Genomic DNA, 25,574 nt, shown 5'->3' with positions numbered 1-25,574 from the left:
CCCAGAAGTTCTTCTCTCTCCATTACTGTACTCCCAGAGCAGGCAGGGAAAGCTCTCACATCTGTGGTTATTGTATGGTGTGGAAGAAAGTAACTCTTCAAACTTACAGTATTTTACAAATACCAGAAATGTGAAGTATGTTTTGAAGCACTAATCAAGCTTTGACATCTCTCTGCTGAGCAGGTCATTATTATTATTGCCCTTTGAAAAAGAGGAGGACATAGGGTGAATTTTCCTGAAGCTCACACACGAAATTAAGTGGGGTAACCAGGGAAAGCATACATATTTTTTGGTTCCCAGTTTTGTGCTCTAGCCACACAGTCTACCTTTCCCTTTTGCCTTCCCTCTCAGTTTGCCAGTGCTGGAGGGCAAAAGATCCCAAATGACACAAACTGATCCACAAAACATTAATGTGGGAATCTGAAGCCGTAGCTCATATGCTTAGTGCAAAACTCTTTTTACCCCACGTTCATCATGCTGTGCTTCTGACAGAACTAATTTTCAGTAATGAAAGTAAGCTATGTCATATCAGTATGGTACACAAGCCACGTGAGGATAATGACTCTGGGGAAGGACAGGCCTCAGAGAGATGTACTCATCACAACTTAAAGAACGGCAGTGAATTTCTATTTACATCAGTAAATCCAGGACTTTGCAGGCTCTAAAACAAATTCTCCATCCATGCAGGTTCTGATGTGTCACTGGGTTCCTCTTTTCATTCCCTTGCTTTCTAGCTATTTAGAGGAATTTTAAAAGGCTGCCACTCAAAACTGCACCAAACGTCCTAAAGATAGGACCATGTAGCTCAGTGTACAGAAATGTCATGTTCTTTCTATCATCATCTCTGTACCTACTGTTTCCAAAACGTTCACTTGCCCAGTACAGTGAAGTGTGGTTGCAAAGAGCTTTACAGACTCTGAAGTAAGACCAACTCCCCTCTTGCATCATGTGCAGCTGATGAACAGTGCATCTGCACTGATCTACTCCTGCCTTTTTTGTGCCTTCATATGTTTACTTGTGCACCCACAGCTCTTTCTAAAAGAAACTTGATTCTTACTTTCACGGTTGCGTTAACATGACACCAAAACCTGCTCCTGCGGCAGTTTGCGGGGGGATGAGGATGTCATGCTGACACATCCAGGGCTTGATCTGACAGCAAACAAGGATTGCAAAAAAATAAACCTTTGGTTTGAATGGGTTTGGCTGGGAGGAGAAAGCTCTCCTGGCTTTCAAGCACATAAACCCTCATGTGTTCAATAGAGACTGGGGTGTAGGGGGGCCATAAGTTGCTGGGGGTAGGAAGATGGCAAAGGCTTTTATGGTTTATACTATCAGAAGACTTTGCCTCACACCTCCTTCATTTCCCAGTCTCTGAGCTAAGTCAGGTCTAACCCTTCTACATGTAAGCAGCACTGGTTTATGCTGTCTCAGACCAGACATTTTGAAACAGAAGGCTGACTGCTGCCCTCCACTACCTTTTGCTAATCCACCTGCCAGTAGTCTCAGGCACAGCAGACAGAGGGGCTTGTCTCCATTTGTCACCATATGCATGCTTCTATGGCACACAATGACAATCAGGACAAAAATACCACTGGGATTTCATTGTATTGTGCCAATGCAATGCAATTTGGCAGTACACAGAGAATGCAGCAGAAAAACAGTAGGGAAGATGGTGATGGGAAGCCACACACTCAGGCTGCAGGAGTCAGGAATCAGTTTACATGCAGTCCTGGGAGCCAAATGCAAATGGGACATAGACACATGTACATGGCATGCACATGCACACAGACACACACATAGAGCTATGGGAATTAATCAGGAGTTGCAGGAAGCATTTGAGCACAGCCACAAATGCAGAAATCAGTAGCTTATCTCCTAGACCCCTTAGAAAGAGGGGACTTGAGGACAGGAGTTGTAACTCTACATAACTACTCCTTTGCTACCCTGATCTGGAGGCTTCTGACAGAATCATGGTGCTGGCAGAGCTTATGCAGATTCAAAAAGGCTAAGAAGAGCTCAAACCCAGATTTCCTGTGAGACAATGTGGCTGGAATTTTTGATTACTACATGCATTGCAATTATTTCCTGTCTCTGAGGAAAAGGAAGCATCTCTGGGGAGGCAAAAGCAAGGGAAAGGAGTATGGGAATTGGTGCAGAGGGATCTATAGGTAAAGCATCCAAAAGGAATATCACATGGTGAGACTAGGTGAAAACCTTAATAGGTGAATTTTGCACCAGTGATGAACAGATTGATGGGTTCTGCTTCTCATATCACATACCGTCTTTTCCATGAGAAGGAGGTAATACAATTTGCATTGCCGGCACTGAGTTTGGGACACAGCTGTGCAAGACAAACATCTTCCCATACTACTTTTACCTTGGGTCACCATGTTTTCCCCAAAACTCCTGCTGAGGCTGTGCACATGGATGCCATGCTCCCAGTGAAGAAGATAAAAGTGTTCATTCCCTTCTTAAAGGGAAAAAAAGCAAACAATATTTTCACTTTCACACTAGCAGCAAGCAGCAGGCGAGAATCAAGACGTGCTAAGAGATGCAAGCATGTCCTTTCCAACAGATACCTTCTTCTTTGCCAGCAGTAAGTCCTGGTAAGCGTTCGAACGCAGAAAGCGCGCGTAGCTGTCACTCTTCATCAGCTTGTAAATGTGCTCCTGTGGGATAGGGGGAATGAGAGACAGAGAATTGTTATCAAACCTCATTTAGATATCACAGGAACTTAAAACACAGAGAACTGGAAGGAAGAGAGACTGATCAGAGTTCTAATTAAGTCTGCTGGTATTGATTATCTGTGTTGTGGCAGTGTACACGAGGTCCATCCTGGGGCAGGACCCTGCTGTGCCTGGGGCTGTATGAACACAAAAAAGAGAGACAGCCTTCACCCCAAAGGCTGGCACACATTATCCACTCATCACGATTATTCTGCAAAGATTGCAACTCTCTGAAGTCCCCAGATTATAAGAAAGAAGAAATAAACACCAGAAATTCTCTCATAGATTAGGTTTCATTTTGCCAGCTACAGACACTTGAACAATCACTCAGCACTCTCTTTCTGTTCATGGAGGGGAACTAATACTTGCACACATTTCATCTCCACTTTAGACATGCACTCAAGTAAGCCAACATGTTCATGTCCTGAAAAAGCCCATATCTGTGGTGACTATGCAGGTGATTAGCTCCGATGTGGATGGCTATATCCTATGTATAAAGTTTCATTGGATGAGTCTCTCTTGTAGGGTCTTCTCTTAAGTCAAACTGCTGTTCCCAGTTTGTTCTGTGAGCACTTACTGTGTGTATCTTCAAATTTTAAAAGTGGCGTTTCATTGCAGCAGAATGTAACACATACCCTTTTCTAATTTCCTTGCTAAGCTTTACTTTCCTGCTGAGAATCCTTCAACACAGTCAGCTTTTCTCCTAGTTATCCCTGGATTTACAAAAGATATTATCCCAAACACCAGGAAAATCAAATCAAAATACTTTGACCAAATACTGACTGAGAACACACTAAAGGGCTCAAGAGAAAAACAGGCACCTTGGACCTTTCTCTTAGACTTTGCCCAAGGAAGCACTTTTATAGAGTCAATGAGCAGTTTTATCTGTAGTGAATTACACAACGTGAAATATTCTCTCCTGCCCTAAAGCCATTGTGCATGAAACTTTAGAAGAACCAAACTAGACAGAAGTCACATAGCTTATTTCAGTTTGTTAATAAGCCAAGCAGAATTCCCTTATCTTCACCATCACAGGTAATTAGCAATGACCTGTCTGTACACAGAAGAACTGCTTAATTCAGCTTTCTTATGCTATTTGGTGTAGTCCTATGAGGGCCACTGGTTTTCCTTGGACACAGCATAAGTGCATTGTTTGAGATACATCCTGGTGTGGAACAATTTTTACTGGTTAATTTCCATACTTGCTTTAGTCTTGACAGATCCTCATTTATGCAGCACCATCTATCCAAAGGACAGCACAAGATTTTGCAATAGAATCGTTCATATAAAGCTATTTAGCAACTGTCACCCTGCTTGCTTCAGAAAAAACACATGGTAGGGCACAGTTTCATACTCCTCTTGTACAGCATTTCCATGAGATTTGACATCCAGCTGTGGGACATTTGTTCTATTTATGTAGGACAGAATGAGCGAAGTATGCCCTAAGACAAGAAGAGGGAAAATAATGCACATCACAGATATGATCATCAAAAGGTTTGTATTCTCTTGTGTGAATAAGGATTTTCACCATCAGTTCTCTCTTAAATACTTCAACTAGCATAAACCCAGGACTCTGTTGATTTAAACCCAACCACACCTCAACCAGTTTGCCTGCACTGCTACATCTTAAGGTTTCCAACGAGACTCCACATCTTCCTAATGAGTTCTTTGTAACTACTTGGGAAACAAACCAACCTAACTGGTGCTTTTCCAGGACCATGAAGAGACTGATGAGTAAGTAGGTGCCTTGTAGCCCATCAACAGTAAAGGGCCTGAGGGGTCTCCAGAGCCTTCATCCTCTTAGTGGTCCTCTTTACAGCAGCCAGTACATGCAGGGTGCTGGTGGGACAGGTGCTGAGATGGGCAGGAAGGTGCTGTGGCTGAGGCAACATGGTGAGTGACAGGAATATTTATATTAACATTTTGCTAGATGTGATTAATTTTTTTACTGTCTTTGGGCTCCAAATGGTTTCTTTACCAGTGGTAAGACAACTGTGTCTGGTCTGAAACATAATGATAACATTTTTGCAAAATAGCATCCAGTTTTCATTGTCACACAGACAGAACATGAGGCTGGCCATACGCCCCACCTGTATGCCAGCGACAACTATCATTCTTGTTTGTGTTAAGACAACTTCATGTATTTGACCTTAAAACAGTAGAAACTCAGTAACTGGTGGTCAGGAGTAAAAATTGCTTTGATCCTGAGATGAAATAAACCACAAGCTGCCTTCTTAACTGAAACCCTTCCCTGAAACAGGACTATTGCACAGCCACAGCTCTGCTGCCACTGCAGTTAGCCAATTGGTATGAAGCATTTTCTCAGCTTCTCACATCTTGGAATCACTAAACAGCAACAGTGCTACCTTTCAGCTGATCACCACAGATATAATCAAACAGGGAATAACTATTCCTAGGCTTTGCAGGCTAATGAAGAAAGAAGGTTGGGCATAGGAAAAGGAGAGACATGCATAGCTTCCAGAAGCAAACTACTTCTTAATTGTAAGAATTCAAAAGGCTTGTATTCAACAATCTCTAGACTGAAGACATGAATTATATACTAGTAATTTATTTTACAACACTGCATTGCTGAAGCACCTACTGGAAATCTGAGCCAGTTGCTCAGATCAGCAAAGACTGTCTTCCAATTTGCAACAGTACAGGACAACTTGCATTACTACAGTGAAAATCCCTACTGAGACTGCACCATGAAGATTTCTGCTAAAATTGTGGCTGCAGTGTGTATCCAGCCCATTTACACACCAAATCTAGCTGCTCAAAACTGCTCAAGTGATCTATTAAACCATTAAACAATGTAGCTTATAAAACCAGATAAAAGGCAGGAAAAAAAAGTCTTTAAAGATTTGTCCAGCAGTTGACAGGCATCACGTGTCCCACTGGTCTTCCCTGCAGCCTTGCCAGCTCTTTCTGAGCACCAAGCTGCCATCTCAGGCCACTGCAGTGGCAGCTGCAAGTGCAGACAGGGACTGATGTGACATGTGTGAGGGAGCCCTGGCAAGCTGGCTTTTTGAGCTGACCAGTCACTCAGTCCCTCACACAGCATGCTGCTGCTGAGTGCTGGCTGTACTGATACTTCCCTGTGACAATGGGTGCACATTGGGAAATGTCAGTCTAACATGGAGAGTGACACAAGAACGTGCTTTTCTAAGTGCAGTGGATTTCATCTCCAGGAAGCAAACAAATCCCTTACAAGACTCGTGCAAACAGAGTGGGTTTGCTATCAACTGTCCCCATGACTGTTGTTTCCCAGCTCTTGGACCAAGGCAACAAAGGCAGTGGGATCTGCTTGCATCTCGTCATGAGAAAAAGGCAGACCCTCATTTGTGTTTTATGCACCTGAATCACGTGTCCTCCGTGGTGGGGAAAATATGCAGTGGTCCTGGGTGCTGTCCAGCTTCACTGAGCATACTGTCTGTACATGATCTTCTGTCATGAGAGTTACACTTCAGACAACATAACCATTCCACTTGCCACAACCATTATATGATATAAAATAAAACAAACAGTCCATTTAAAAGGAGGAAATGTTGTCCCTTCTAGTAAAAAAAGGAACCAATGAGATAAATCACAAAAAAATTGTCTTTTACAATTATGTGAAACCAACAGGAAATCCCACCCCTGACAGCTGACAGCTTAAGTGCAGGGAAGTAAACCCTGATAAGGTTCAGCATCTCTTGGCTATTTTCCTTCCATAAGCTTTACCTTTGGAAAGAGATGAAGGACAGGCTTAGTAAATTATTCCTGACAAGAGGGGAAAGGGGGAGGAAAAAATAAAGTTTGCAATCCAGACGGGAATGTAGGAGGTGGCTGAGATAGCAGAAACCATCTCAAAGCTGCACCTGCTCCAAATCAATGTGCTGCAATGTGATCTCAGGTCTTACTTCCCCCTCACAGTCAAAGCACAGTGACCCTGAGGAGGGCACGGCTGCCAGATAAGCAGAACACTGGGAACACAGAAAAAAAGTTGGAAAAAACCTGAATGATAAAAAAATAATAACATCTGACTCGCATAAGGCAGGTGGTAGATCCCAGGAATTACCTTCTCTGTTAAGAATGTTTCTTTTTAGCCGAAAACCTTGGTTATTTCCCCTGATTTGTGTATATGAGACAAGAAGAGAATTGGTGGTTAAATATCCATTCCTAATTCTACTAGTATTTTACTCATCTTGATATTTTGTTGCAGGCTTGAGATTCTTTTTGAATTGTGAAGGCCAAGCACAATGTTCTCATGAACTCTGAACACCATCTAGATTCCAGAAAGCCCTTGAAGTTGCTGATATAAATTTTTCCCTGTTTGTGCCTAAACACAGCTGCAAACTTTAGGTGATGATGTGGAATAAGGAAATGGCCAAATCTTTGCTCGCTTCAAGGACAGGTTTCCCATTTAGCACATTTATGGAACAGATCATCTTGACTACCATTACACAGCATGTACAGAACAACCAAGTGATCAGGCCCAGCTAGCATGGGTATAGGAAAAGCAAATCCTGCCTGACCAACCTGATCTCCTTTTATGACCAGGCGGCCTGCCTAGTGGATGAGGAAAAGGCTGTGGATTAAGTCTACCTGGACTTCAGCAAAGCCTTCAATACTGTCTCCCATGGCCTTCTCCTGGAGAAACTGGCAGTCCTTGGTTTGGAGAGGTGCACTCTTTGCTGGGCTAAAAACTATCAAAATGGCTGGGCTGAAAGAGTGGTGGTAAATGGAGTTACAACCTTGAGCCAGTCACCAGTGGTGGCCCCAGAGCTCAGTGTTGGGGTCAGCCCTGTGTAACATCTTTACTGATGATTTGGATGAGGGGATCAAGTGCATCATCAGCCAGTTCACAGATGACACCAAGCTGGGTGGAAGTGTTGATTTGCTGGAGGGCAGGAAGGCTCTGCAGAGGGACCTGGACAGGCTGGATCAACGAGCCAAGGCCAGTGGTAAAAGGTTCAGCAAGCTCAAGTGCCAGATCCTGCACTTCGGTCACAACAACCCCAGGCAGTGCTTTAGGCTGGGGGATGATTGACTGGTCTACAGCAGCTGAACATGAGCCAGCGTGTGCTCAGGTGGCCAAGAAGGCCAATGGCATCCTGGTCTGTATCAGCAATAGTGTGGCCAGCAGGACCAGGGCAGTGATTGTCCCCCTGCACTCAGCACTGGTGAGGCCACACTTTGAGTCCTATGTCCAGTTTTGAGCCCCTCACTGCAAGAAAGAAATTGAGGTGTTGGAGCATGTCCAGAGAAGAGCAATGAAAACGGTGATGGGTCTAGAAAGTTACTCTGATAAGGAGCAGCTGAGAGAGCTGGGATTGTTCAGCCTGGAGAAAAGGAGGCTCAGAGGAAACCTTATCACCCTACAACTGTGTGAAAGGATGGTGTAGCCAGGTGCGGGTCAGCATCTTCTCCAAGGCAGCCAGCGACAGAATGAGAAGAAATGGCCTCAAGCTATACTGGCAGAGGTTCAGGTTGGACATCAGGAATCATTTTTTCACTGTAAAAGCAATGGAATGGACTGCCCAGGGAGACAGTGGAGTCATCAGCCCTGGAAGTGTTCAAGAAATGAATGGAGGTGGCACCTAGTGCTGTGATTTATTTGACATGGTGGTGTTCGGTCAAAGGCTGTACTTCATGATCTTTGGGGTATTTTCCCACCTTAATGATTCTATTTCATGATTTTTCGCTCATTTTGGAGAGTTTACACTAAGGCTAGATAGGTGTTGAGATATACTTGAGCTGCAAGGGTCCACTTTGCCTTTCATAAACTGGTCAGAAACCTCCTTGCTGTAGCTATCCCACTAACATCTGGATTCTTTTAGAGCACTCCTTCACCCTGTCACCAACACCTGGTATTAACTAGTGAGAGCTGATTTGGAGACCCCTTTTGTATTGCAAGCATGCAGCTGAACCTCTGGCCAACTCCAAAGATTTGCAGCATGTCAGACAAATCCATTAAAAGAAAAGGCCACAAGCAATGTAAAGCAGTAGATTAAACAACTAAATAAATAACAGCATACTGCAATGAATGCTAATATTTGTGCCACCTGTATGCTTGGCATGGGGGAGGAATTTACTGCAGATTCACACATGAGAGAGTGCTGCCTGAGTGAAGGCCTTGTGGCCTTTGCTGGAAGGATGGGAAGAGATGCCAGCTGAGAACCTGCCTGGAGTTTGTTTTTGGAAGAGCTGTCTCTATAGTACAAAGAGGACGTGGGAAGGAGAAATCAGACGCTTCTGCAAGCACATGGTGTGTGACTGCTGCACCTTCCAATTAGACTTGGCAGCAGCCTAGTGCCTGTCTGTCAGCACCCCTGCTCTGCACAGACATTTGTGGCAAAGGAGCCGAGGTTAACCCCTGTGCCAGCACACACACATACTGCAGTCAGCAAAACCTGCTATCCACGGGTTGACAGAGATGTGTCCTGTTAGCTCTGCTGTACTCTTCCCAGTTCATCCTCAAGAATCCTGTTTGACCAGCAGAACCCTGTACCACACCACCACCAGGATCTCCCAAAAAGCCAAAGAAAGGAAAGGACACCTACTTCTCTTTAGCAGTTGCTTGTGCCAAAACTGAATGCAATGCTTTTTAGGAGCAATTTTGATCAATTGCATTCAACCTAAATGATGGTGCTAAAATGCACTTTGCTGCATCAGCTCTGGAAGCTGAAGTAGTTGGTAGCAGGCACAGTTGAGATGAGCCAAACAGTGAAGAAGCTGCAGAAGAGACCTTCTCATTTGCCCTGATTGAACTTGATGGGAAAACACCAGTAGGGATGAGAAAGCAGGGAAACAAGTATTTTTTATTCTAATTCCCTTTAATGTTTCCAAATCCCCACTAAGAGTGTTTCTGGATCTGCTTATTCTGGTCTCTGCATTTAGGATTTCACTCTTCTCAAAAATGCTGTAGTGCCTGTTTGAGCTGCCTGCCTGCATGAACAAGGGTGAGCCCCTTCCCGGAGCCTCTCTGGTAGCTGGCAGTGCTGCCATCTAGCAGGGCCAGGCGGGACTGGGTGCTCTGGCTGCTGCGGGACTGCGTGGCTGTCCCAGATTTATAGTTGGAAAAGAAATGCTTCAGGTTGCTAAATGGCACATAAGGGTCTTGGTCAAGAGTGAATCGCTCTGAAAAATCTTTTTTTGCCAGTCTCAAGTATTCAAAGCACATAATTTAAACCAATTTTTAGCTGGTGCATTTTCTTCACATTCAACCAAGTTGCTTTTACTACTAAAGGAAAAAAAAGATTAATAACTATCCTGTAATATAGACCAACCTCCCTGCTAAACTAAAAAGCATAGTTTTTTTTCAGCCCACAAATGAAATTACACTGGGCTGAAGGCACAGGAATGTAAGAAAGAGCCTTACCAAGAGGGATAACTGTAAGCAATGAGAGCTCATTTTGAGTAATACACAGAAATCCTTTGTTTAGCCCTGTAGATACATAGTTGGAAACACAATGTAAATCTTTCATGGAAAAGCACATTGATAAAAGAAACACATACATTTAGCTATGGTTCCTCCTCTATAAATTGATGAGACAGCTGGTTTGTTTCATATCTTCAAACACAAACGTGAGGGCAGAGCTGTTGAAGGTCAATGGCAGACACAGTGCAGAGGACTAGAGGCAAAGGGCTGTTGATTGCTGTGCAGTTAAGGGGTCAGCCTGGTACTGCAGGAGGATTTAGTCCTAAATATAGCAAGGGCTATCCTGGGAGACAAGAGTGGGCTGCTGGGAGTCTAACGCCATATGAGCAGCTTTAGGTTTTGAGAACAATGATCATGGCTAAGAGGCTGATTCTCTCAATATGGGCCAAATCCTGGCTACTGGCAAAAAGCCCAAGTGAAAAGGTTTTGCCTGGGAGGAGGGGACAACCTTCTGTAGCATTCAGGAGACTGGCATTTCTTTTCCAAACAATACAATAGGTAGGAGTTGCAGCAATGGAGATGAGGTTTTTCCCTCCTGTGCATGCTGTGGTACAGCTGTGAGGTGTAACTAAACCCTTTGGTCAACACCTTGACACTTGCAGGCTGTCAGCAACTTCCTCCTTGTTTGCTCCATGAAAAATCCTGCCAAAAAGCTGAACTGTACCAAGGAGAGGAACATGCAGAACCCCTCCCACAGTAGAAGGAAATTATATTTCAATGGGACATTCTGTTCCATAGAGATGGTGATAGAGCACAATACAGCCCCACAGAAACAAGAAGAACACAGCTTCTGAGTAAAGGTGGCTTATGCTGAGATAGGGAACACCAACCCTCTTTGGATGCCTACCTAGAGAACACATACTGGATAAACAATTTTCTATGCCTCATCAACATTTTGACTGTAAGATATCTGCTGCTATGATATCTTGGGCTGCCATTAAGTAGTTGAACTCAAGATCTCAGAGTCCAAATGTATGTTGAAATCTTTTAACTGTTTGCCAGCAAACCCCATATTGACAGCCCACATTCATACCTGCTGTGGGCTGAGCAGAGATATGAAATACATTGCTGATAGATCTTCACAGGGATTTTTTCTTAAATTTTTAATTAGGAGTGGGAACACTCAAAAAGGTAACAAGCCCTTAAAAAAAATTAAAGACCACAGTGTTCCTGCAGTGCATGGGTTTAGCAGGAAGAGACCATAACCCCAAAGTCCATGAGAAATGGACTCCTGGAGTTCTGGCTTCTTGATTAGATGAAAGGATGCACTTGCAAACCCTTTCACTCCCTATTTGGGAGAAAAGAAACAGTATCAGCAGCTTCTGGGCCTTCACATGAAGAAGAAATTCTCTTTCTCTGGATCTGACATGCGGTTGTTTCTTGCTTTCAAGAAGAACAGTGCATACTACTGACACAAGAGTCCCAGAGTCTGAGTGCTGAAATCGATTTTTGAGCAAGCTAGAGACTTTCCCATGTAATACATCTAAAGGTATTTTCTGGAGGTATGAAATGTCTGGCACTGAGGCACTGTTAATACTCATGCATGTAGTTTTAGACAGCCTGGCAGGATCAGCACCTTGAGTAACAGGCAGAATATTGTCCGGTGGGAATATGCTGACTGTTACCCCATTCCCATGATCTTTTATTTGAAGAGATCTGTTGCCTTCTGTCACTGTGTCTGCAAGGAGAGGGGTCACTTGTGACTTTTTCCTGGCCCTTTTTCTGCTTGTGTGTGACAGAAGGACATTAGCTTAGACAGTAGTTTGATCCCTGATGCCTTCAGAGACAGAAAGGGAACAGCAAGACAGAGGCTGGATGGTAGATGTTTTTCATATAACATGACTGCTAAACTACAAATTAAAATGGAAGGCAGAAGATAAAGCAGTTGTTTCTGATGTGTGGTGCATATATACATTTAAAAAAAAGTTACCAACAAAGCAAAACAGGAAAATAACAACACAGAGTATCAGCTCCTATGTAAACCTCTGCTTCAAGTCTTTTGTTTCCCGCTTTGCACAGCACTAGGCACAGCAGTGTAAGCCTCCACCATCACTTTCTATTTTTGCTCCAGACACCTAACTACTCTTCTGGCTGTATCTGTGGGACTCTTGATTTTAGATTCTGTTGTAGATTGTTTTGTGAAATCCACTAGGGCAGGAGCTTGCACTTTTGCTTCTAATTGTAATAAACACACAGCAGTGAGACTCTGTGTTTTCTGCAGTCACCACAATCCAAATACAAGGAAGAGAAGGAGAGTGCAGTGAAAGGAAGGATTTTTTCTTCCAGTCCCACAGAATCAGAGCCAAAGAAGGAGAAGGGAATAAAGGTCAAGTCCTTGTGCAGCCCCTAACCTCCACAGGAAGGTGCAGGCTGTCAAAAGCCCCCAGGACCCCTGGGCACATCATTCACGTGTAGATACTGATGTCTTGTAGCAGTGCTTTCTCCACAGCACAGGCTCAATGTCTCTGAGCAGCACTGGTTCAGGCAGACTTGATCCCCTCTTAGAGGCAGAGCACCTTGGTCTGCCCCATGTCCCTTTGCTGGCTGCCTGCACTGCTAACCAGTCCTTAGTCATTGTCCTTTACACCCATGCTCGTAACTCCGGTGACTGGACAAAGCTTTAAGAAAATAGGAATAATGTTTCTTCAAGTTCTTACACGAAAGATGATACAGACACACAATGAATGATTATTTTTACATCTTCCTTCCATGCTATGTTTTTGCTCCAGACGTACAAAAGGAATTCTCTATGCCCACTGAATAGACACCAGGACTTTCACATCCTGTGCATACTTGAAAACACAAAGTTAGGAGAAGTCCTCCCTTGTTTTCCCTTCTTGGTAAAAAATAACATTTCACTTCCAAGATATCCTTACTTAAACTTGGGAGTTTGCTTTTGAATTCAACAGGATCCTGTCAAATTGTCTCAGCACCTTGAGCTTCCTGATACAACCAGAATGTGAACTGATGACTGACGATTGATGAATCTGCACGGACTTGTATCTCTGTCACAGTCCAGAACAAACTGAACTACACATGAGGCAGCTGAGAGCATGAACTGGGCTCAAATATCAAGATTAGATTTAAGAAAGAAAGTTTGTACAATGAAGATAATGAAACCCAGGCCGAGATTGTCCAGAGAGGTGGTGGATTCCCTATCTCTGGAAACATTCAAGGTCAAAGTTGAACAGGCTCTGAGAAACCTGATCTAGTTGAAGATCTACCCTGCTCATTTCAGGGAAGCTGGACTAGACGAACTTTAAAGGTGCCTTCTATCCCAAATTATTCTATGTTTCAAAGCTGGGACAGGTACATTTCTGGAATTTAGCATTATGGTCTAAATCTGCTCTGGAATTAGCCAAGGATCTGAAAAGAACAGTTAAAATTCCTAACAGAGCCTGGATTAGAACTGAATTTCCCTGAATTATCTTCATAGAAACAACAGCTGGTTAGTTCAGGTAAAGGAATGTCAATCTAAAACTCTATTTTATTAAAGAATAAAAATAAACAAAGAAAACAGGAAAGGAATTCCAAAGACAACGGTGTGGCTTACCTGACTCTGGTACACCTAGCTCTGAAGTCTAACAGTAAATGTAGACTAAATGACCCTACAAACATTACTGTGAGGAAACACAAAGCATCCTGGTGATACTAGCTCCCAACACCAAGGGACAGAGGAAGAGATTAAAGAGTTTCTGAAGGCAGAAAGACATTTCAGGGGAGGCAAGGAGATGCTTGATGGGGGTAGGGGAAGAATGGTTAAAAAACTAATAACACGTACAGATAAGCCATAATTGACACACTCACAGCTCTGTGTTCCCATGTAAAGATGAATTACTTTGGCTGTCAGCAGCTTCATTAGCCAAAAGAGGCCATTCAGATGGACCCAAACCTATTTACTTTCCAGAGCTGGCAGTGCCTGCTTCGTATTGCAGGGCCCCACATTGGTTGTTCAATGACGCTGATAACTCCTGTGGGAGCTTACATCCTGCTAAGTACTTCGCTGTTTAATTGAACTGACCTTTCCTGATGATGCCCCTTGTATTAAAGGCTGCTTTGCTCCCCAGTGAAAACGGTTTGATAATCATAATATTTTACTCAGAGGACAGTCGTTTAAGAGCAGAAAATAATCAGCTAAATTGGTATGCTCCCCTCTGGAGGGGCCCAGGACTAAAATGACAGAAGGTGCTGTGCACCAAGATAGCTGGCAGAGCTGATGATGAGGACAGAGCTGGGAGCAGCGCTGGGCTGCTCAAGGACAGAGACACCAACAAACTGGACAGCTGGGGAGGGGAGTGCAGGCTGAGCCAGCACAGCACACTCTGCTCAGAGCTGAGATGTGCTGCACAGCTTGAGCCGGGCAAGGGGCGGGCGATGGCACCTTCGGGAGCCACAGCAGGAGGGGCAGCTCTGTGCAAGCCCAGCAGTGCAGGACTGTGGAGTGCAGCAGCACTGAGGGACACAGCACAGCACGCATCTTAAGCTGAGATGGGGAAATGGCACAACACTTGCTTCTGTGCAACAGGAATCCATCTCAGAGAGAGGTCTGTCTGAAATAATAAATGCACACCAAATTCAGGTTTGGATTAGGAGTGCTTTGGGGACTGTGATTTGGAGCTGAGATTTTCTTAAACACAGGACCCATTTGCTTTCAGACCATGACCGGCCTGGGGACAAAGAGGCTTGAAGTGAGAGGAATGTTTGCCAAAAGCCTCATTTTTCCCTGTTTTTATCCAGGCTAGTTGCCTTACCAGATGGTTGAGCAGCATCTGGGAGAGCTCTTTGGGGCTGGGAGCCAAGGGTGTGGAAAGAAGCACATCAATGTAGACTGTTAAGCACCCGATAACAAACTATGCTTTGCTTTCAACTTCCTGTTATAAAGCATTTGCTGGCCTGAATGTGCTCTGCTACACCTTGCCCTTACCAAGTACAGCAATGTGTCCATTTCCAGTGCTTTTTATACAGAATTGGCATTTTGTGGATCTCTCAAGTCACAACTAGAGTGCCATATAATTTTCTCCTATTCTCCCACTGCAGGAGTATCAAACTAATTTTCTCAGATCAGCCAACACTCTTCCTTCCTCTTAGTGGCTCAGACCTGCAGGCATTGAAAGAATGTTCTGTTGAGTAAACTAAATTTTTTCTTGTTCTTTACTTACAAGGACATTTCAGTTGTTTTCCTCTTTGTGCTAAAACTACTCAGGACAGGACAACAATCGTATTTTCCCCTCCCACAGAGTGTGTTTTGATTAGTTGTATCTGGTTGAGCCCCTAGGAATGTGGGATGTGTGGGAGCTCCCATGGACTCCTGGTGCCAGGGTGCTGAGATAAGGCAGCTGCTGCAGATTCATGGACGAGAGCCTCTGCGGTGGCAGGGCTGACCTGTGAGAAACACCACGGCAGGTCCTGGGAGATTTACAGCACCCTGGGGCAATCTGTATTGGCTCCCATGAAGTGGATGTGCAAACAAAAATGTCCCTTCTCCAGGATGAGCCAGTAAAAACTCTACCAGGGCACTACACCCTTCAGCAATGTCCTGTTTCTTCCTGCTTGTGTCAGAACGCCTTCTCAGCTATCCAGTCAAGCAGTCACAAACAGCTGGCTTGGCCTTTGGAGAGCTACCAGAAGCCCATTACCCAAGAAGGTAACTGGGTTCACCTTCCACATTGCGCTATCCTCTCTTGAGGATTCAATAGATTCAATCTCCAAGATAACCATAGCTGGCCCTTGAAGGTCTACCTTTGCCTCATATTTCTGTGACCATGAACCACAACAGATGAATTGAAGAGATCTGTCAGTGTAAAAAACCACTGAAATAAAATTAACCCAAGGAGCTAAAATTGCAGTCTAACTGCCAGGGCTCCAGCTTGATTGTATCAACTCCCCTTTGAATGGCAATTACATTGTGAACTGATCAGTTCAAGGCTAAATCCTCCGTGTCTTCTTCTAATTAAATACTTATCATCTAAACATTCCTCTTATTCTTAGTACTTCTACTTATCAATTTAATCAATTCCCCATTACTCACCTATCTACTTTAGCCTGCATTTTGCCATCATCATTTTTTTCAGGTGATGCATGCAGTTCGTTTTCACTACAACTGCCAAGCAAAGAATACATCTTATCCAGAATGTCTTCACACTCCTGCATCTCTCAGCTTTAGAAAGGGCATTTAAGTTGCCTGATATTCACAGGGGACTACCTTGAAACTTCATGTACATTCCTTCTATGCTGGCCCCAAGGATAAAGATTGCATTCAGGAAAATAGAGTATTTGATGCTGGTTTGAAAAATTCATTGCCTAACCTTGTATAAGTGGTCCACAACACCTCCCCTGAGATGAAAGTATTTTGTTAGTGGAGCATTTTGAAGAATTGCCTTTGAATGCCAATTAAAAAAAAATCCCCAAACCCAGGAATTTTTTCATTTGCTGTTGGTTTTACTACATCTTGTGATAAAAATGATTATGAGGAGGATGTATTTTAATTGTGTCCCTAGTAATATTTTCCAAATGATCCCTCTTCCATTTTTCTTTTTTAAAAATTAGAAAATTATATTTTCACTTTCCAAAAGGTTATGCAGCTTTACCCTTGCTTATAGCAGTTTTTCTCAAATTATCTGTTTTCCTCAAGGCATTTTCCATGTACAGTTTATCTGTAAAAATTTCCCTGATAAATCTAGAGCCTTAGGAGGGAAGGATTAAGTTCATTGCATTGCCTACTGTCCTATCATTACTCAGAGGTATTGTCTGGTGGACAAATTTCTAGCTGTGCTGGAGGGAGCTGCTGCATTTGGGGTTTGGCAGGGGGATATAATTAGGTATAAAAAAATAAAATATAGAAAAAAGTGTATTAGCCAGGGTTTTGATATGACATTGGCCATTCTGTAAATATGCCAGACTTTGGTGACAGGTAGCACAGACAGACAAGCTGAACTGTATAGCACTTTTTCATCTGCGCTTTCTCTGAGACATGACTCCAGCTTGCAGCACCTTGCAGAATTGTAAATTTTGGAACATTTGTTCCCAGAGGAGCCTTAGCCTGTTACAACAGATAGATTCAATGAAAATATCATTTACTCAGCTTGAATAGATATCCTCAAAGTCACTTCAAACTGTGCATCTCCTCTTTCTTACAAGTGAGCAGTGACAATGTGATAGTGGAATATCATATTAAAACTGAGAGTTTCATTAGCAGTAGTTCCATAAAACCAAAAACTAACCTGTGCATCTTCATATGTATATCTCCCTGGGTCTTTGACATTTTGGCTTGTTTTCTCATAGCTGTGGGAATCCAGGTTAATAGCACTTTGGGCCCCAGGAGCTAGAAACTCTTGCCAGATTTCTTCCACTCTCGTGGTCACATCCTGTAAAGGTCGTTTCTTGAGATCTTGGACAGCCAACCAAAACCTGTACTAGGCAAAAATGAAAAGGGTGGAAAAGAGAAAAAGACAGAAATCTAGGTAAAATTTTGGGAATAAGGCTAGGCATAATCCTAAAACAGACATAGAACCTAATCCTGCATCTATTAGAACTCACAGAAGACTCTCCTTGTTAGCATGATTTCAAGGGGAAGGGGTGATGTACTTTGCATCAACCCCTTATTACTTTGGCTAAGATCAGAACACTGACTTTAAGAAGTGATACATTCTTCCTCAAACTGCCCCTGCCGAAGTGTCAGATTAAGTAGGCAAACCTCCAGAGCCATACAGCTGGAGAAGAGGAGCAGGCTCTGCCTCCCACAGCCCCGCTGCAGTGTGCTGTTCATTCCTGCCTGCGGATTGGTCATTCACAGGGGATGTAAAATGAAGAACAAACTTAACATTCATACCATTTCCAGTGTGAAGTTGTAGCAATGCCACTTAGAGTTTTTGTTTTAAACTCGTAAACTGACCAGCATTCAGATGGATGCCATGAGAAAAGATGACTCTTGTCATGCCATACTCCTATTTTACAGGGGTGTTTTCTTGACTAGGCTATGCTTACAGACAAAAGTAAGTTCATAAACACTGAGAAAATAATCCCCTTGATGACTGAGGACATAATCCATATCTTGATCTGTGAAAACAAAGACCACAGAATATTTTGCAAGAGTGACATGCATGTCTTTTGTCTTTTATCCTAGGAAAAAGAAAAGACATTTTGTTGGTTGTGCTAGTTTTATTTATTGCTGAAAGAGATATGCTCTTTCAGGTGGCTAATTCAGAAGATTCATGGTGCCTAGTAGCCTTTTGTTTTGGTCAACTGTATCTTCCAGCAAGAAGGTGTCCCTGAAGGTTATCTGCCCTGAGTACCTGGGCCCTGCAACCTGGCTGAGCACAATAGTGTTCCACTGAGTGCTGAGGGCTAGGGGGCAAACAGGTACCAAAGGCACCTTTGCAGCCATCTGCAACAGCCAGCTCTTTCCTAGCCCCTGGCAAAGGTGCCCATTGTCCAGAGTGACAAGGAGGGCATGGTTCACCTTGGCTGTCCCTGCCCTGCACTGCTCTTATGCACTCCCTCTGCTGGGCAGACTGTGCAGAGGGGACAGGGATTGTCTGGGTCACTGCTTGTTCAGGGCATCTGCAAGAGCTGCACAACTTGGAAAAATCCCGTGTCTTCCGTATAAACCAGTTAAATTTTAACTGAAGTCTTGATTTCTCACCCCAGATTATTCAGGAGTTTCAATGTAGTGCCACTAAGGCAAATATTCCTCCATGGTGGAAGGAGGAAGATAGCGTCTGTCCCAAACAAAAATCCTGATGGCAGTGAGGGTGGGTGGAGGAGACAACAGCCTGGTGACTCCTGTGCTGTTCCTGACTCTAGCTTCCTTAATGGCTGCAGACAGTACCTAAACACCCTGGAATCAGTGGTGTTATTGCAAACAAATGAGGCTGCTACCCCATTTAGCCTAGTATCCTACCTGCAATAGAGGCAAACAGTCAATCTGGGGGGAAATGACATCCACACTACATGCAAGTCCAGGCTAAATCCTCCTTGCCTGACTGCTGCTTCTTCCCGACCATCAGGGGGCCCCATGCCACAGCCCTGACTCACCCAAGCCACTCAATGATATTCCTTCCTATGGTTTTTCCATTTCCTTGACAGGCCCACTAAAACAGACTGGGGTACACTCCAAAATTACATCAGTACCTGTAGAGTCACATACTTGTGGTTCTAACAAGGTGACGTTTGATTTTATGAACTGAAATAGAGTATCTGGGGTTGGTGGAGGAGTGTGCATGGTTGGTCCTTTTCCATCTTTGAGAGTTTAAGTGCACCTGATATCCTGCCTTGTCATTTGAGCAGTGACACCCCTACTTATCACACACATGCAGAGAGTAAAGGGTGGCACCCACAGTACAGTAATCTGATGCTGTATGTGGCTTCCGTTATTTGAAAATACTATATCATTCAATTTCAGATGTAATAGGAACACGTGAATGCAGAAAAGGCATAGGGAGAAAAGATGCTAATCATTCCAGAGTAGCTGGGACACTTCAGACAAACATTTGGCTAGAGAGAACTTTTTCTTCTGGCTTATCTTCTGCCCCCAGAGCTGGGGAGGCGGGCTGGGAAAGCATGCTTGTGAGAGAACTGGGAACGCTGTGAAGTGACAGCTTGCCAGAACAGGAGCACCATCCATTTTAATAACCATTTGGCTCAATCTGAAAACCAACCAACTAGACCAACCTGACAGTAACAAGAACAAGCTCTTTTTACTGCAAGCAATTGTGAATTCATGCCCAAGGCTGGATGTCCTCTTCAAGGCAAAGGGGAGTTTTGTCTTGGTAAAATTTTCAAAACTATTCACTATAGCTGGCATCTGAAAGTCAAGTAACATCAAAGAGGGGTAGCCAGCCCCACAGCTTCAACTCCAAGGCAAATTCTTTGCCATGAGGAATCAACCTGAAGCCAACACATAAGCAGGGTTTCCTATGGGATTTATAGCATTTACAAGAGAGAAGCCAGTATTTCTGCTTAGGAAAGGAGCCGACATACAATGACTGTGCTGGAAATTCTGCTCAATTATAAAGTGCAAATGCACTCCCTGAATCACTCCTGCAATTTCTGAAGCACAAGCCCAGCCCCAAGTTCACAAGGAGTCAGGTGAAATCCCGCATTGCCTCCTCTCTTTCTGTAGGAGACAGATTTCCAGCAGACACCTTTGCACAGGACAGGGGGGAAGGGAGATGTCCTTGTGTGTCCTCTCCACAGGTGCCCTTTAAGCAGAGCAGGACTGGCACAGGGACTGTCTGCACAGAGGAGCAGCAGCATTGATCACAGGTTCTTTGTCCTTTATAAAACAGCATGTAAGGACTGGAGAAGGCTGATAATATGGTGTCCTAAAGTGTTGTCAGTGGCAAAAACCATTTCAGCCTCATCCAGCTTGTAATTAAACTGCTGTCACTTGCAGAAGATATCCCACAATGGCATTTATCCTCCACAGCTCCCCCAAGGCACAGAGAGCTCCTGGACCTCAGCATGTGCGCTCTGCCTCCCTGCAGGGCACTGCAGCAGTGCTTGGTCACTGCTGTTCAAAGATGTCCCCCAGTGAAAAGGCTGCTGAGGAAGAACAGGGTGAGTAGCAGGGGAGTGGCTGCTTCTGAGGTACACAGTAGAACAAAAATTAATTTTAAATCCTGATCAGGAGGCAAAATATGGATGACTCCAGAAACTGAGAAACAACAGTCAAGATAAAGGCAGTGTTGTATCCCCATCTTGGGGGTGGACACAATACCCCTAGCTTGACAGTGAATTCATCAAGTGACTATCTGAGGTCGGAATCCAAGCAGGCTTCTCTCCTTGCCTCAGTAGTTCCATGCCAGTATCGCATGCCCCTGCAGTCTCACATCTCTAACCATTCACAAACCTTCTTCCATTCACCAAGAAGTAACTTTGAACGTCTCAGCCAGGAAATGAATGAAAGCAATTGATAAAAATCAAAATGCAGTCCAAACAAGGGCAGTATTCACATATTTGTGTTGTTTAATGGTCAGATCCTTGGCGTGGTGAGCTTGTCACGGCCAAGACCAAAAATCTGTCTTTGGCGAGCAAGCTGGGGGCCGGCAGATGCTGCAAAGCTGCACGCTAGGGCACTGGGGACCTGCCAAGGAGATCGCAGTGTCGGTGGGGACGGGGCAAGCGTCCTGCAGGCCTCCCCTCCCCCGCAGTGCACGCCGGCGTCCACGGTGCAAATCCGTCCCGCAAGTCCTTTCAGTGCTGTGGGGCAGGAAAGCCCTTTTGTCGCTGCCGCGGGGCAGCGCCCGCCGGCCGTGCGCAGTGCCCGCCGTGCGGCCCCGCCCGGGCCCGCTCTGGGGCCCGCGCAGCGCGGGGCGACGGCGCCGCCTGCCGGCACTGCCCGCTCTAGCCCGGCACTGCCCCGCACCGCCCCATCCCGGCACTGCCCCGCACCGCCCCATCCCGGCACTGCCCCGCACCGCCCCGTCCCGGCGCTGCCCCGCTTAAGCCTCTGCCTCGGAACTGCTAGGGGAACGTTCTTTATTCAGGGAACACGGGGCTTTGGGGCGGCTCGGTGTGTTGTTTACTGCATATATGAGCTCTCCTCACTGCCTGAACTTCTCCTTTCCTGATGAAAACTGGGGGGGTGGGTGGATCTGGCAACAGGTTTCAACCATTAGGAGTCATGTAAACATTTTCTGCAGATAAAACTTATTTCCCGTGATCTCCATGTTCAACATATGCTCACAAGCAATAAGGCCCAGGGCACCTGCATCCATGCATTGCCAGCTCCACAGTGCATTCCCACAAAGTGTCACGTGTTTCCCACTGAGGTCTACAAACAGGTGTGCAGCCTCCTTTCCCTTCGGGTGAAATTCCCATGTCCCATATTCCTACTTTGCTGTTTCCAGCTGACACTCTTAGAAGTTAGGGGGGAAAAAAATTCAATCCACCAGCTAAATGAACATCTCAGCAATCTCAAGATGTCTCAGAAGGTTCCCAGGTCATAAAAAATGTATTATAACTCTCTGATGCCCTTTCTTTTCTTATCCTTTCTTATTTATTTTGTTTTAAATTTGGCATTTTGTCAGCTATATTTTGGGTACTTCAAAAATCACCCAAGTCAAAACAAATTGTAGATGAAAGATAACAGAGAGGAGAAAGAAAGCAGAGCAAGGAAGAGTTAAAAACAGAGAGAAATATACCCAACCGACTCCTGCTCCCACATAAATAATGGACAGCCAATAAATAAGTAAGTTACAGGGCTCAGCCGAGCCCAGGAGACTGGTGGACAAGATCCTGCAGGTTTATTAGAACACAGACACACAGCTGGAAGGTGATCTGGGAGGTCATCGAGTCCAGTCTGCTGCTATCTCTGGTAGTGCCTCACCCAAGACCCCCACTGGGACCAATTTTTCTCAGCTAGGAAGAGATGAAAATACCCACCACCATCAGCCCTGTGATTTGGGACTCGAACCACAAGGTATGAGAGCTGAATTTGCTATCCTTGCTGTATTACTGAATTACATTCATTTTAAGGCATTCTCAAGCACACACTTCACAAAATCTTTTCTAGTGCTACCATGAATTTCTAGGTTTTCCAGCAATCAATTTCTCAGATCTGCCTTAAATTCAACGTGTTATCTGCCTTAAATTCAACAGTTTATAGGGTTCTGGCCAGTGTTAATCCTAAGGATACTCCCAAGATCCTACTGGCACTCCCAAGAGATAATAAATCCCTGCTGCAACAATTCCAAGAGGTCTGGGTAGTTACTGGGAAGAGAGTTCAGAGAAGATTAATTTTTGTTAATCTGAATGTTAGTTTTCTAGCAAGGTGCTAAGTGCTGTGCTCTGAGAAAACTTCTTACACCTTCCCAGGGTTTGGGTGGGATGTCTGTCATTTTACTGAAGTTGTCTGCCATGCACTCATTTGAATCAGTCTCTCCAGTTTTATAATAACAAGACATGGATGCTTTCTAGTGTAATTTAAGTGCTTTTAGTTTTGTTTCCACTGAAAGCTGAAACAAATCCTTCTCAGGTGATTCACTGACTCCTCTTCAGCTTCTCTCTCTCTCTCTAAAAGGATACTTCATAAAAAGAAAGCATGTGCTTCTGAGCTGTTGGCTTACGTGAGGCAGATCCCAACTTTGCTGTTGAGTGTAACTTAGGTTTTGCTTTGCATGTGAAAGCATCCAGCAGTTGCTTTTTTTAATGGTACATACTCCTAGTGAGAATTAAGGACCTTTCTCTGCCTCACCTGAACCCTTCTTCTCTCTAGCATCACTGCTAATAATTCACTCTATTCCAGTTTTTTCATTAATATTTCTGCCTTTGCATCCTTTTATTTAAAACTTTAAGCAGGGTTGCTAATGTATCCAATATGAGATAATAGCACCGTGCAGGCCAATACCATCATTATGATACCATAAGAATGATAGCAAAGTTCCCATACTAAGAATGATGCCAATGTCTTCCACAAAGGAGGCAGGATTTAACCTGCCCATGCCAGCCTGCTGATTTTGCCACCTCCCTTCACTACATCTCAAAATCAAAGAGAATGTGCATCAGCAGGAGGAGCAGCTCCGACTGACCAAGGAAGGTACAAGTTTGCCTCCTCCTAATCAAACTTTCTCCATTTGTTTGAGTAGGATGAACATGGGGGACAGAAGCTAGTCATAAAACCTGCTGGATTTCATTAGCACAACTCCAGATTAATTTCAGAGCACTAATTTGAAGAGTATTTTAATACAGTATATTAATTTTGCACTTCATCACTACAATTTAATTGCAAATGAGTGCAGCTGTACATAACTGCAGCAAGCATATGCAAGTTCAGTACCTGTTTAGCAATAAAATTTCAAGCTCATTTGTGTAATTAGTAACACTCCCTTGTTTTCTTACAGGTTATCTTTCAGATTTTTCAAAACAATAAAGTGCATTGAGTTTTCATTGTTTTGCTGCTGGCATGCTTTCTGTACTTCTCCTTGGACAGGGAAACCTGATAAATAGGATGGTAAGTTCCAATGACATTAAAAACCACTTTCTGGGGAATTCCTCTTTCAGACCTTGCAGGCTAGCCAACTGCACTACAGTGACAATTGTTCACATGCTTCAGTAATATATTTTATTTTCTAAATGAAATAGAATGAAAAAAACATAACTAAAAAAGGCAGTGCAGTCAGGTTTTTATCTGCAGTAAAATGAGAACATCAAGCCTGCTCACTATGACCAAAGGCCAAAGCTGGACTGACTGTGTGATCCCTGACAGCAGATTTCCTCAGCCCAAGACCAGGCACAGTTCTGTCAGGGAACCTGCAGGCTTCTCTGGCCTTCCCTGTAAAAGCTCACTCAGCCTTCTGGAACATGACTGCCACAAAAAAAAAACCCCACAAGAACCTGTCCCTTTACCCATCCTTATGCTGAGACACAACCACAGCACCACAACAGCCCCTCTGTAGCATTATTCAGTAAAAAAAGTGGGATTTACTGTCTCTCAGCCTGATGTAGGATCATGTGCTTATCTACATAATGTTTCATAATAGTTTTGACTTCTTCGCAGCTTGAGAAGTTAGATACTCAGAATCCCCGCACAGAGTCTGGTTAAGGTGAGACAAGTTGTTGGATAGTTAGCACATGCCAAAAATAAAAGTAGTTGTTGCAAACCTGACTGCAACTAAGAACTGCAAAGTTCTTAGCCACATGATGTCCATACTTTTTCCCTCCCACAAGCCCTGCCACACAGACACATGTAAATCCTATATATTGTTGGGGGCTCAGGAGTGATGTGCTGCATCTCATCACATCATGCAAGTCTGCAAGCCCTTGCATGCAGAGGATACCTGACAACACTGGCTCTGCTAAACTGCTTCTGAGATGACTAAACTCTGCTTCTGAGATGATTCACAGAGGTCTAGTATAGGTGTCTGTAGCAGCACTATGGCCAAACCCTGCCATTCTCATCTTTATTAAAATGGGTGTTTTTAGCAGTTCAAGACACACCAAACATTGCATTTCACCTATGCAAGAGAGTAGGTTCAGGCCCATCCATTTAGTCAAGTCAGAAAAGGTTTCACCTGAGGTTTTCTGAGCTGAATTCTGATTCCAGGAAACGAAGGAACTGGTCTCGTCCTACTGGGTCCTTCAGCACCTCATCCATGGAGAAACCCCATCTTTTCACACGCTGCTGACTAGGTTCTTTGCTGTTTGGAGAGAGAAGGGGGAAAACAGATGGAATGTTCATCTCTGCCTGCTGTCCGAGCAGCTGCTGCTGTTTCTGCTAAGTGAAGGGAGGAAGATTATTAGATGAGATGTTGTTTTTTTCTCAAGATTTTGCAGAAATACAGATTAGCAAATAACCAAAAAAAAAAAACCCTATAAAGACCAGGATCATCATTAAAGCACCTGGAGGACTCTAAATCATTACATCATTTGAATCAATAAAGGACGCTATTTGGGTGCTACATACATGGTGAAATAAGAGAGAATGT

The 25,574-nt window shown here is 44.1% G+C and overlaps 1 protein-coding gene across 1 annotated transcript in view; it reads right to left on the bottom strand.

Moving 5' to 3' along the window:
- Nucleotides 1-25,574, bottom strand: part of RGS6 (regulator of G protein signaling 6) — a 251,730-nt gene that overhangs the window by 24,348 nt on the left and 201,808 nt on the right. Inside the window, exons 13-15 of the mRNA XM_084208445.1 lie at nt 25,161-25,286; nt 17,370-17,556; nt 2,580-2,669 (exon numbers count right to left, since the gene is read on the bottom strand). Coding sequence (XP_084064571.1) covers nt 2,580-2,669; nt 17,370-17,556; nt 25,161-25,286 — 403 coding nt within the window. The remainder of the gene's footprint in view (nt 1-2,579; nt 2,670-17,369; nt 17,557-25,160; nt 25,287-25,574) is intronic.

Source organism: Fringilla coelebs (assembly GCF_963513975.1).
Source record: "Fringilla coelebs genome assembly, chromosome: 6".
Lineage (NCBI taxonomy): Eukaryota > Metazoa > Chordata > Aves > Passeriformes > Fringillidae > Fringilla > Fringilla coelebs.
The sequence above is the reverse complement of the archived record's forward strand: the minus strand, read 5'-3'. Positions and strand labels throughout refer to the sequence as shown.